This window comes from Oncorhynchus mykiss, chromosome 20 (assembly GCF_057628025.1).
Source record: "Oncorhynchus mykiss isolate SJ-2025 chromosome 20, ASM5762802v1, whole genome shotgun sequence".
NCBI classification, from domain to species: domain Eukaryota; kingdom Metazoa; phylum Chordata; class Actinopteri; order Salmoniformes; family Salmonidae; genus Oncorhynchus; species Oncorhynchus mykiss.
The window spans coordinates 38,133,894-38,146,893 of record NC_143041.1 but is presented as its reverse complement, the minus strand read 5'-3'; the positions used below and the strand labels follow the sequence as shown (position 1 = coordinate 38,146,893).

At 41.7% G+C, this 13,000-nt stretch overlaps 1 protein-coding gene across 1 annotated transcript in view; it reads right to left on the bottom strand.

Annotated features, from left to right (window-relative positions):
* Positions 1 to 93: 93 nt before the first annotated feature.
* LOC110499362 (KH domain-containing, RNA-binding, signal transduction-associated protein 2) overlaps positions 94 to 13,000 on the bottom strand; it is a 111,426-nt gene continuing 98,519 nt past the window's right edge. Inside the window, exons 7-10 of the mRNA XM_036956221.2 lie at positions 5,715 to 5,797; positions 4,211 to 4,269; positions 1,053 to 1,136; positions 94 to 958 (exon numbers count right to left, since the gene is read on the bottom strand). Coding sequence (XP_036812116.2) covers positions 933 to 958; positions 1,053 to 1,136; positions 4,211 to 4,269; positions 5,715 to 5,797 — 252 coding nt within the window. The 3' untranslated portion in view covers positions 94 to 932. The remainder of the gene's footprint in view (positions 959 to 1,052; positions 1,137 to 4,210; positions 4,270 to 5,714; positions 5,798 to 13,000) is intronic.

The window sequence follows — 13,000 nt, the reverse complement described above, 5'->3', positions numbered from 1 at the left end:
TCTTACCTCTTTTATCGCCATATCATTCTCAGAGACATGCTAGTGCAAACAAGTCAATCAGAATTTGTGTTTAATAAGGTCAAACTTAGAAAATAGGTTAAAAATCCATTTATTAGTCTAAACATTATACATTTAATATGACTAACCAAGATTCAAGGAACAATTTATATCTTACTTTGAAATTATTTAACAAAAGATTCTTTATCGTGTTAATGCATGTTATCTTTACTGTTGCACAGAAATTACGAAAGACAAGTCTGGGAAAGTCTCGAAATGTCATTTTTTGTGGACTTTCTGTATAAAAAAAACCCAACATTTTTAGCAATGACCTGAAACCAAGCAGGCATTTAGTGCTCGAAACAAGTACTTCAAATGTTTCTGTTTTTACCCAAAAGTTTCAGCTTTATTAACAAATTATGGAAAAACAAATTTACCAATTTATGGCCACCTATTTAGAGAAGCTTACACATGGTGCTTTATGGTCTTTTTAATATACGTTTTTAGTTACAAATACAAGTTAAACACAGAACAGAGCACTTGTAGTAAGCTACAAACATAGCTGATTGCTTTCAACCCCAACACAAAACATTTAAATTAGTTTTACAAGATCAAATTCTAACATCATAACAAATGTTTAAAAATGATTTATAAACTTGGTTAACTTCACTCAATAGTAGCATCCTATTGTCACCCTGATGAAATCAAAGTTCACTAAGGGGTATCATGAAGCATCAAGTTCTGTGACAACTTCATGCTTTTCTTTTCTGAGGGACAAACAATTATGGACAACCAAGAACAACGTTACAATGTAGCTTATTGAAACACAAGTGTCTCTCTTTTGTTTTCTCTGCTCGTTGTTCTAAAAAAAGAGCCCACGTTATCAAGAACATCATAGAGACACTGTGTGGAAGGTTAAGGGTCATCTACTGTAGCTATGTGCTTCCTTTGTGGACAAATCCTGAGGGAGGAGAATGTAAAAAAACAACAAAAAAAACAATCGTAAGGTTGTCTTATGTCGGAGGTCACAGATGTGTAGCACCTTCAATATCTACCATAGGGATGTTCTCTGTAGCCCCCTCGTGAGAGCCTTGTTGTTGGGGCTTTGAGTGTCGGACGGGTTGTAGTCCACTCCTCTTCTGCAAGAGGTAGAGTTCAGACAACATTTACATAGTAAGATAAGAACCCAAACCAAGGTAAAAGTAAGGAACTACTATAATATTTTTGTTGGTACACTAAAGACAAACTCCAGTAGTTCAAAACAAACTAAGGGTTCAATCCAACCGGTCTGAGCAATGTTTTGTTTCCTACTGGCTGTATCTGCTACGTGTTTAATTGTGACTGGAAGTTTTGTTTCCTACTGGCTGTATCTGCTACGTGTTTAATTGTGACTGGAAGTTTTGTTTCCTACTGGCTGTATCTGCTACGTGTTTAATTGTGACTGGAAGTTTTGTTTCCTACTGGCTGTATCTGCTACGTGTTTAATTGTGACTGGAAGTTTTGTTTCCTACTGGCTGTATCTGCTACGTGTTTAATTGTGACCGGAAGTTTTGTTTCCTACTGGCTGTATCTGCTACGTGTTTAATTGTGACTGGAAGTTTTGTTTCCTACTGGCTGTATCTGCTACGTGTTTAATTGTGACTGGAAGTTTTGTTTCCTACTGGCTGTATCTGCTACGTGTTTAATTGTGACCGGAAGTTTTGTTTCCTACTGGCTGTATCTGCTACGTGTTTAATTGTGACTGGAAGTTTTGTTTCCTGAAGTGTAAGTAATAAAGCAGTTTGGACATTCCCCTGTAGAAACTGGCCTTGGTCTACGACCAACTCAATAATTCCCTCCAAAGACTTGCTTCGCTTCGTGCTCACTGTTCTTTCCACTTGAATGGTTAAGTATGCAGTGTCATACTCCTTTAATGATTAATTAGCATCTTCATAACAGCTGTGGTGTCATCATGCATCATGTGCTGGGGATCAAGGCTCCATGAAGCTCGCAGAACATAAAATACAGAGCAGTGTTCCCCTAGACACTCCTGTATGCCCTCATCCACATTTCATACCAAGTAATAAGACCAAGTCATTCTTTTTCTACGGGCAATACTGCGTCACATGAGACTATTACACGTTTAAGGCAATACCATGCAACTTGTTGTCACATGGGATCGGGCAACAGCTGCTGGGGGAGCTGGAAATGGATTACGCTAATACAGGCTATTCAAACCATAGAAAATCATTGTCATATCGCGGGCGTTAATCGTTCTAAACAAGGGCATGCATATCCATGGGAGCATTCTCAGGTCCTTGTTTTCTGCTGCCATTACCACTGGGGCTACTGTTCTCAGCACAGTAAATTAATGACATGAGCGTTCTGTCCTCTGTCGGCTGAAAACTGAGCTCTGGCTCATTCAGGATGTCGCTCCTTTTTTAGAATTATATAAAGAGCACAGTCTTTCTCTGTGCAGAGTGCTGGTTCCATGGCACAAAGTATTGATGGAGCAGAAAATCAAATAATTTCCCTTTTGGTTTTCGTTGTGTCCACACTTCAGCACCCTGGTGCACAAATCATGTTGCTGATAATGAATGACCATTCTGTAGCAGACCCACTGTGGAAACCAGTTTCAGTGGAGAGCAGAGGGCTCAGAGAACCAGCTTCAGTGGAGAGCAGAGGGCTCAGAGAACCAGCTTCAGTGGAGAGCAGAGGGCTCAGAGAACCAGCTTCAGTGGAGAGCAGAGGGCTCAGAGAACCAGCTTCACTGGAGAGCAGAGGGCTCAGAGAACCAGCTTCACTGGAGAGCAGAGGGCTCAGAGAACCAGCTTCAGTGGAGAGCAGAGGACTCAGAGAACCAGCTTCACTGGAGAGCAGAGGGCTCAGAGAACCAGCTTCAGTGGAGAGCAGAGGGCTCAGAGAACCAGCTTCAGTGGAGAGCAGAGGGCTCAGAGAACCAGCTTCAGTGGAGAGCAGAGGACTCAGAGAATCAGCTTCAGTGGAGAGCAGAGGGCTCAGAGAACAAGCTTCAGTGGAGAGCAGAGGGCTCAGAGAACAAGCTTCAGTGGAGAGCAGAGGGCTCAGAGAACAAGCTTCAGTGGAGATCAGAGGGCTCAGAGAACCAGCTTCACTGGAGAGCAGAGGACTCAGAGCCAAGAGAAGCAGCATCCCTGGTCCGGTATCCAATCTAATCCACAATGAGGGCACATGTTCAAAAAGCAGAACGCTGGCGGAACGTCCACCTCCATCTTTTCAATAGGCATCAGTCAGGCCTCTGGGCAATCACTGACACACCTTGTGCTGTGCTTCATCTCCAATCAAACCCTGACCTGTAGCTAGCTAGCCAAAAGGTACAATGGGCAATACATACAAACCCTGGCCTGTAGCTAGCTAGCCAAAATGTACATTGGGCAATACATACAAACGCTGATCCTTGAACCTGAATGACCAGGCCTAGGCCAAAACTATGGGGCATCTTTCTTTATCTCACATCTGTGAAACATTACCTCCTCTATGGAGAGTGATGGAGGAGCTGCCAGTACTCTCTAGTGAGGGCTCAGAGCCATGACTGTGTTTCATCAAAGCCTGGCAGGTAGTCCAATTTAAAGCCCACATGCAGTCTTTTTAATTTTAATTTTGAAATCTTCACTGTACTTGTAATAAATCACTGTGTGTGTTTATTTAATGAAAATAACTCCAAACATATTTTTATCCTTTATTTTCCTCCTTTTACCATTGAAAATGCTCAGTTGTGTGTGCGTGTTGACACACATTTAAATATATAGTATGTACATAAACAGCCCTGATAGGCCGATAGGACCGTCTAGATTCTAGAGCCTACTCGCTTATCCCCTTAAAAGTAGGAGGATACATATACAGATGAGGATGACTGGTCATTGGTCAGAATAATCAGATCAGATTGTGATGTCATGATGTGGGTAAAAATCTCTGAACACACTAAAATTCTAGGCATTTTATTTACACTAAAAGACCATTATCATAATTTCAGAGTGAAAATCAAGTTTGACTGCACTGCCTCTTTAAGGAAAGGAGAAGCTATAGAGGTTATATAATGGCGGTGGATTGAGGCCATGATAGCCTTGGTTTTAAAGAGCTCTCATCAATATTCAAGCTTTGGGAATAACACAGGGATATTGAGTCGGTTTGTGTCAATCATTTCAGGGCATTAGAACAGTATGAATAAAATAAGTAAAATGCGTTATGCTTTTACCATAATTGTTGTAGGCTTCGTCATTGGTTCCATGGCCATATTCGTAATATTCAGAAATGCTAAAATAGACACAAAAATCATTCAAAAACAATGTTGAGACCAAGAGGAGGATAATAACTTCCATTAGTCAAGCTCTTTACGAAGGGCAATGGGCCTGTCACTCATGCAGTACAGTTTATATTTAGTTGAGAACATCACAGAGAGGATGAGTCGTCATTATAAAACCACAACCAACTACACCACCCTCTTATGGCAGCCTCACAGTAAACCGTGCAGCGATGCCACCTCAAGATACTGTATTCCAAAATCGTTTTTGGATGAACTGCCATCCTGATTGGCTGTCTATTAACAATGGTACGGTTATTTAGAAGAGGGAAACTTGGGGCGCTGATACTATAGGGCTGATAAAAAATACTGGTTGTGTTAGTCCAATATTTACAGTTCGAAAAGAAATGAAAATAAATTCTCTGATTAAACAGACTGTACATAGTGTTCATTCTCTAATCACCATGAATGAGTTGCGCTGTAGAGTTCATTTGAAGTGATGTGTGAAGTACAGTATATGGATATACTATAAAAAATATATAAAGGAAACACATAGAGGTATAACTCTATGAATATGCAATAAGTTAAAAAGTGCTAAAAGTGCTAAAAGGGCTTATCTGAAACTGTCAAACTTCACCAAAAACCTTCTGAATAAGACAAAGTGGCGAGAGAGGGGACCTCGGGGAGAGGTTGTTTCACAGTAATATTGCAAATACTCCAGCTTAGAACAAAAATCAATATGTTGGGGAAGAGGATAGACAAAGACTGAGAAATTGACCATGTTCTAAATGAATGAGAATGGTCTGTGTACCCAGTATGTGCATGTGTATTCAACTGAGTTTCATACTTAATCAAAATACATTTGACCTTGCAATAAGAGGAATGCTTAAAGGAAAAATTCAGCTGTTTTTATATCAATATAAAATAATTTCTGTGTAACAATTAATACCTTACTGTAAAAAAACTAAAACAAATTCTCAAGCAATAATTTTGCAAGGACTGCATATGAGTGGTCTGAGATGGGAGGGAAAACAGAAAAATAGCTGTTATTGGCAGAGGTTTGGAACTCTCTTTCTTATTGGTCTATTAACCAATTTACCTCATGGATTTGTGTCTATTGTTTTGTATTGTTAAGTATTGCTGCACTGTTGGCGCGAGAAAAACACAAGCTCACACCTACGATAACATCTGCAAAATATATGTCCACGACCAATACATTTGGATTTGATGTCACCATAGAAAGCCAAAACACCCACCCATACAAACCTGCTGATTAGAAGGTCCTGTGTAGATTGCATTTTCAAACAGCAACTATCAGGAAATAACACTGATCCCATTTCTTCACACTTTTACTGAGTTAGTTTCATCAGTTGTTGTACAACATAATACAAGAGAAACATAATTTTGACTGCACTGGGCCTTTAAGTAAGCACAGCATGCCTTCTGTTCACTAACTCACCTCTTTGACTGATTGCTGTAGTTCTCCTCATAGGCATCATAACTCTGGTCATCATATTCACCGTCATATCCATCATCATAGCCCTGCGGGTCAAAGAAAAAGTAAGCATGCTACCTAAGAAAACTCTGACTATGTACAAGCAGCTTTTTTTCAAACCTATCAGGGAGTCTAATTGTTTAGGGTTGGGACATTTAAAAAAAAAAAAATCAATGCTTAATTACATTGGTAAAAGATCTCTGTTACACATAGAGCCCCTGAATGGGAGGGGTGACAACATTAAATCATGTCTAACACAGACTATTGATTAAGGTTTGCAGGGAAGCTGTCTTGCTAGCAGGGTGTACCAGACAATGTTCTCCTCTGACCGTGATCCAACACACATACAACCTTTACTATTGATCAATGACTATAGTAATGATCAACACAGAGAATAAAGGAACTTTTCCATAGACCTGCCGCACAATGAAGTACACAGTAATACTGAAGTAAAAATAACAATAAATATATATATATATACGGTACCAGTCAAACGTTTCAAGGGTTTTTCGTTTTTCTTTACTATTTTCTACACTGTAGAATAATAGTGAAGACATGAAATTATGAAATAACACATATTTCCATAGTCATGTAGTAACCCCAAAAAAGTGTTAGAAACATATTTTATATTTGAGATTCTTCAAAGTAGCCACCATTTGCCTTGATGACAGCTTTGAAAATTCATACAAAAAGGAGTATTTTACTGCCATTTCCTTCCTTACTATTTAGTTAAAGTCCACACTACAACACAGTCTATTCTCAGTTTTCCGTTTCTGTAGTTGTTGAAACAACACTTGTCATCCTTGAGTCATGATTGTGAAACACTTTCTTCAGACTCCACTGTCAAAAACACACACAATTCCCAGAGAGCGATTGTTTCAGCAACAGTCCTCTTATTTTAGGTCTAATATATATATATATATATATATATGATAATGTATGCCGTAAAGTCTACCTAGACACCGGGGAAGACCGTACAATAGGCCTACATTATCTCTTCCTTTAATGAGCCTGGCAGCAGTCAGTCGGTGTTCACATTATGACACGTCTGTTGAAGCAGACCCACAGGCTCCAGGCTGAGCGACTCATTTCAAAGCTGCTGTTTAATCCCCTCTGCTGTCACTGCCATGTGTATTTCTGGCCCTGCTATCTCCTCTGTCACATTTATGAAGATGAAGCCATTCTAATCGGATGGATCTTGCTTATTTAAAGCTTTTTGCTTGGTGTTCAAAGTGCCTAATTTATGTCAATCATCATCGTTCCGTAATCTCCCCGGTCTTCTAATCCTTGTACACTGGAAAAGTCTGACATTGCAAAACATAGTCTGCCATCACAGTAAAATAGTTCTCTTCCTTTTGGTCGATTTAGTAGCTTCAATATTCATCGAAGTTGGAGGATCTATTACAGTAGTTATAGATCTACTATAAATATAAGTATTTCAATTCAACTGATAATGATAAACACTTTGCATTCACAGCAAGTGTTTGTCACCGTCAGTACGAAGTTGAATCATAGAAAGTCATGAGCATCATCTCACTGTTGTAATAACCTATCAGAGCAAGTGTTTGCTGCTGCAATTATAATCCTCTTCTTCAATAATCTTCACCAAATATATTAATAACAATACTCTCCAACTACAGGGCATTCAGAAAGTTTTCACACACCTTGACTTTTTCCACATTTTGTTGTGTTACAGCCTGAATTTAAAATTGATTTTAAAAAAAAATGTTTTTTGTCAATTGGCCCCCTTAATGTCAAAGTGGAATTATGTTTTTCGATTTCCTTTAAAAACAAATTAAAAATGAAAAGCGGAAATGTCTTGAGTCAATAAGTATTCGATCCCTTTGTTATGGCAAGCCTAAATAAGTTCAGGAGTAAATACTTGCTTAACAAGTTGCATAATAAATGGCATGAACTCACTCTTCGTGCAATAATAGTATTTAACATGATGATGAATTTCAAACACAGTTTCAACCACAGGGTTGACCAGGGAGGTATACCAATGCCTCACAAAGAAGGGCACCTATTGGTAGATGGGTAAAAAATAAAAGCAGAGATTGAACATCCCTTTGGAGCATAAGCTGCTGTTTAATCCACTCTGCTGTCACTGCCATCTGTATTTTTTGAGCATGGTGAAGTTATTCATTACACTTTGGATGATGTATCAATACAGCCAGCCACTACAAAGATACAGGCGTCCTTCCTAACTCAGTTGACGGATGGGAAAGAAACCACTCAGGGATTTCCTCATGATGCCAATGGTGACTTTAAAACAGTTACAGAGTTTAATGGCTGTGATGGGAGACAACTGAGGATGGATCACCAACATTGTAGTTATTCCACAATAGTAACATCATTGTCAGAATGAAAAGAAAAGAAGCCTGTACAGAATAAAAAATATTCCAAAACATGCATCCTGTTTGCAACAAGGCACTAAAGTATGTTATGTCATGTTATGGGTATGCTTGTAATCGTTGAGGACTGGGGAGTTTTTCAGGATAAAAAATGAACGTAATGGAGCTAAGCATAGGCAAAATCCTAGATGAAAACCTGGTTCAGTCTGCTTTCCATCATACACTTGGAGATGAATTCATCTTTCAGCAGAACAAATAACATAAAACACAAGGCCAAATCTACATTAGAGTTGCTTACCAAGAGCTTGAAGAATTTTGAAAAGAATAATGGTTAAATGTTGCACAGTCCAGATGTGGAAAGCTCTTGGAGACTTACCCATAAAAGACACACAGCTGTAATCGCTGCCAAAGGTGCTTCTACAAAGTATTGACTCAGGGGTGTGAATACGTATATAAATGAGATATTTCTGTTTCATTTTCAATAAATTAGCAAACATTTCCAAAAACATTTTTGATTTTGATTTTGATTTGATTTTTTTCATTATGGGGTATTGTGTGTATTTAATCCTTCTTGAATTCAGGCTGTAACACAACAACATGTGGAATAAGTCGGCTTTATTGTTATGGAAACACCATTTCTGCCAAGACTTCCATGCTAGAATACTCAACAGCTGCCTATTGAGACAGTCATCATAAAACAAATGAAATAATTCCCTTCCCTCACAGCTGCTTGTAATAAATATGAAATAACATCCTCTATTTGGTGTTGTTGGCTTTGCCATTACTGTTATAAACCCATGCTAGAGAGGGGAAAAGTTGCCAATGAAGCTACAGACTACTGCGATACCGCCTGCCTCTTTTGTTGGCTCAAGCCGATTTAAATTCTGCTTTGGGCTCTTATGTGGCTTTATAAGAGTATGAACATGGATTTGACTTAATTAAAGTTAGGAATTGTGTCAGGGATTAAGTTGTTCAGGGGATCTTATGCCACTTCCTCTCTCTATGAGTCTTTTCCCATAATGACAGGGTCAGAGACCTACCTAGCTCACTAATTGACCGTTTTGTTAGCGCACCCGGCAGACAGAATACTCCACATCGCCTCGGCACTGTCCGCCGATGACATGTAAAACCAGTCAGTGGAGACAGACGTCCAGGATCATGTCAATTCTGCAATTACATATTACCGTAATTTCAAGGTTATCCTGTATCTGCGTTGTGAGAAGATGGAATGTAATTTTCCCTACATTCTCTAGACATCATGAGAGGTCCTATTTTTTTGGTGACAGATTATTTTCACTCAATACAAACAGTATATAATATAATACTTCTTTAGTTTGAACAAACTATTGTTGAAGTCTTTCAATGTACAAAAAACAATACAAAAATGAAACTGTGGCCTTATAAGTGAGCGTTTAACGCCACAATAGGATTTCAAAGATGAGATACGTTCTAGCAGCATTGATTGGATACTGTCCTGCTACAGTATATTGTGTCAATATCACTTATCTATAAAGTACATGTTTGTTTACAGAGCCCGGGATTTTCACCTCGCTGACCTTCACATGTCTTACAAGGCTCCGTGCATAATGGGTGCTGCGGTCGGCCGCGCCCTCTTGTTAATGAAACCTGATCCTTATATTTCAACACTCATTTGGAAAACCAATTAACGCTGGTGCTATTGAACAGGCCAGGAGGAAATAAATCAAGTATTAACACATGGACTGGAGAGTCCTGGCTCACTGTAATTAGGAGATAAAGGCCTTCAGCTCTATGCTTCATTATCAATTGACAACCTGCGCGTCCCCTGACAGTGACTGATCTGCACACGGGGCTGCCTCTGAATGCAGAGACCTGAAATGAGTGGTGGGTTCCTTTGTCTTTCTGCTGCAATCCAGTTTTTGTGGCTGCACGGACTTGATTTTACTCCTATGCATATTCAAGCGACACACTCCGCTTTACGCATTTCTCTTTTATTGCAGCATGTGAAAGACATAAAAAGGAAGTACTTCACAAGCTGTTATTCAGAGAGTTTTGAATCAAATTAGTAATATAAAGTAACACAATAACAAAGACTAAAACACCTTCTGAACTAAGGTCCTTAGAGAGGAGCATTCTCATAACCAAATAGGGTCATAACTGGTCTCATAGAAAAATTGGAATACGCTGCATTTGCATATTTGTTAGGTTTCTTTTGTAGTTTTCCAACTCTAAGGATGTTAGGAATCCCTTGGATTACAACTGATACCAAGGCTTTTGGGTATTCCGCTTAGTTCTAAGTCGGTATATAAAGTTATTAATCAATCTACCTGAGGTGTGTGTCTTACTTGTGTTTTATTAAACAGTGGAGTTGTGCATGGAGAATCACATTTCCATAATTAGTTCATCTCACAAATGGGAACTCAGCAGTGTAACCAAGCCTATTGTTAAAAAGCAATTACTCCAGATGTGCATGCCATCCTTAGGTAGCCCAAGAAAAGCTATTTTGTTCCATTTTGTCATGGATGGTGTTTCTAGAAGGCGAGCTGGATTTTTCCGTATGTAGAATAGTGAGCTTACAACATAGTGTGCATAAAAGAGCGACATCAATTCTGCCACCACATTTGAGAAATACACACATTAGAATCTCACGTATCTTAGAAAACCATTGAATAGATCGACAGATTATGCAATCTTTATTCCACACTGCGGTACCGGAGCCAAAAGGCTCTGGGACCAAAAGGCTCGTGAACAGCTTCTAACCCCAAGCCATACGACTAATGAACAGTTAAGCAAATGGCTACCTGGACTATTTGCATTGACCCCCTATCTTTTTCCCTGACTCTCCTGCACTAGCTCTATGCACACTCAATGGACTCTACCCACACATACTACACTGACACACATACTACACACACTACACACACTACACACACACACACACACACACACACACACACTCTGCTGCTACTCTGTTTATTATCTATCTGGATTGCCTTGTTACTTTTACCCCAACCTACATGTACATATTACCTCAATAACCTCAACACCTCGTACCCCTGCACATTGACTCTGTACTGGTACTCCTTGTATATACCCTCTTTATTGATATTTCATTGTTTTATCATATCCTTTTTTTGTGCAAATGTTTCTTACTTTTGAACTCTGCATTGTTTGGAAATGCTTGTAAGTAAAGATTTCACGGAATTTGTCGCATTTGACAACAACTATTTGATTTGATTTCGAGGAAAGAATCTGTGCCACTTCCACAGTGTGACCTTGTGCTATAATGTATTTATTCTGTTCTGGATAAATATATATTTTCTTCAAAGCCTCTCCAAGCCCTGCATTTAATTACATTTTGGCATCATGCCGTAGACCGCTGCAGTGCCTTAGACCGCTGCAGTGCCTTATCCCGCTGCACTGCCTTATCCCGCTGCACTGCCTTAGACCGCTGCACTGCCTTAGACCGCTGCACTGCCTTAGACCGCTGCCCTGCCTTAGACCGCTGCACTGCCTTAGACCGCTGCACTGCCTTAGACCGCTGCACTGCCTTAGACCGCTGCACTGCCTTAGACCGCTGCACTGCCTTAGACCGCTGCACTGCCTTAGACCGCTGCACTGCCTTAGACCGCTGCACTGCCTTAGACCGCTGCACTGCCTTAGACCGCTGCACTGCCTTAGACCGCTGCACTGCCTTAGACCGCTGCAGTGCCTTAGACCGCTGCAGTGCCTTAGACCGCTGCAGTGCCTTAGACCGCTGCAGTGCCTTAGACCGCTGCAGTGCCTTAGACCGCTGCAGTGCCTTAGACCGCTGCACTTCCTTAGACCGCTGCACTGCCTTAGACCGCTGCACTGCCTTAGACCGCTGCACTGCCTTAGACCGCTGCAGTGCCTTAGACCGCTGCAGTGCCTTAGACCGCTGCACTGCCTTAGACCGCTGCACTGCCTTAGACCGCTGCAGTGCCTTAGACCGCTGCAGTGCCTTAGACCGCTGCACTGCCTTAGACCGCTGCACTTCCTTAGACCGCTGCACTGCCTTAGACCGCTGCAGTGCCTTAGACCGCTGCAGTGCCTTAGACCGCTGCACTTCCTTAGACCGCTGCACTGCCTTAGACCGCTGCACTGCCTTAGACCGCTGCAGTGCCTTAGACCGCTGCACTGCCTTAGACCGCTGCACTGCCTTAGACCGCTGCACTGCCTTAGACCGCTGCACTGCCTTAGACCGCTGCACTGCCTTAGACCGCTGCAGTGCCTTAGACCGCTGCACTGCCTTAGACCGCTGCACTGCCTTAGACCGCTGCACTGCCTTAGACCGCTGCAGTGCCTTAGACCGCTGCACTGCCTTAGACCGCTGCACTGCCTTAGACCGCTGCACTGCCTTAGACCGCTGCACTGCCTTAGACCGCTGCACTGCCTTAGACCGCTGCACTGCCTTAGACCGCTGCACTGCCTTAGACCGCTGCACTGCCTTAGACCGCTGCACTGCCTTAGACCGCTGCACTGCCTTAGACCGCTGCACTGCCTTAGACCGCTGCACTGCCTTAGACCGCTGCACTGCCTTAGACCGCTGCAGTGCCTTAGACCGCTGCACTGCCTTAGACCGCTGCAGTGCCTTAGACCGCTGCACTGCCTTAGACCGCTGCACTGCCTTAGACCGCTGCACTGCCTTAGACCGCTGCACTGCCTTAGACCGCTGCAGTGCCTTAGACCACTGCACTGCCTTAGACCGCTGCACTGCCTTAGACCGCTGCACTGCCTTAGACCGCTGCAGTGCCTTAGACCGCTGCACTGCCTTAGACCGCTGCACTGCCTTAGACCGCTGCAGTGCCTTAGACCGCTGCACTGCCTTAGACCGCTGCACTGCCTTAGACCGCTGCACTGCCTTAGACCGCTGCAGTGCCTTAGACCGCTGCAGTG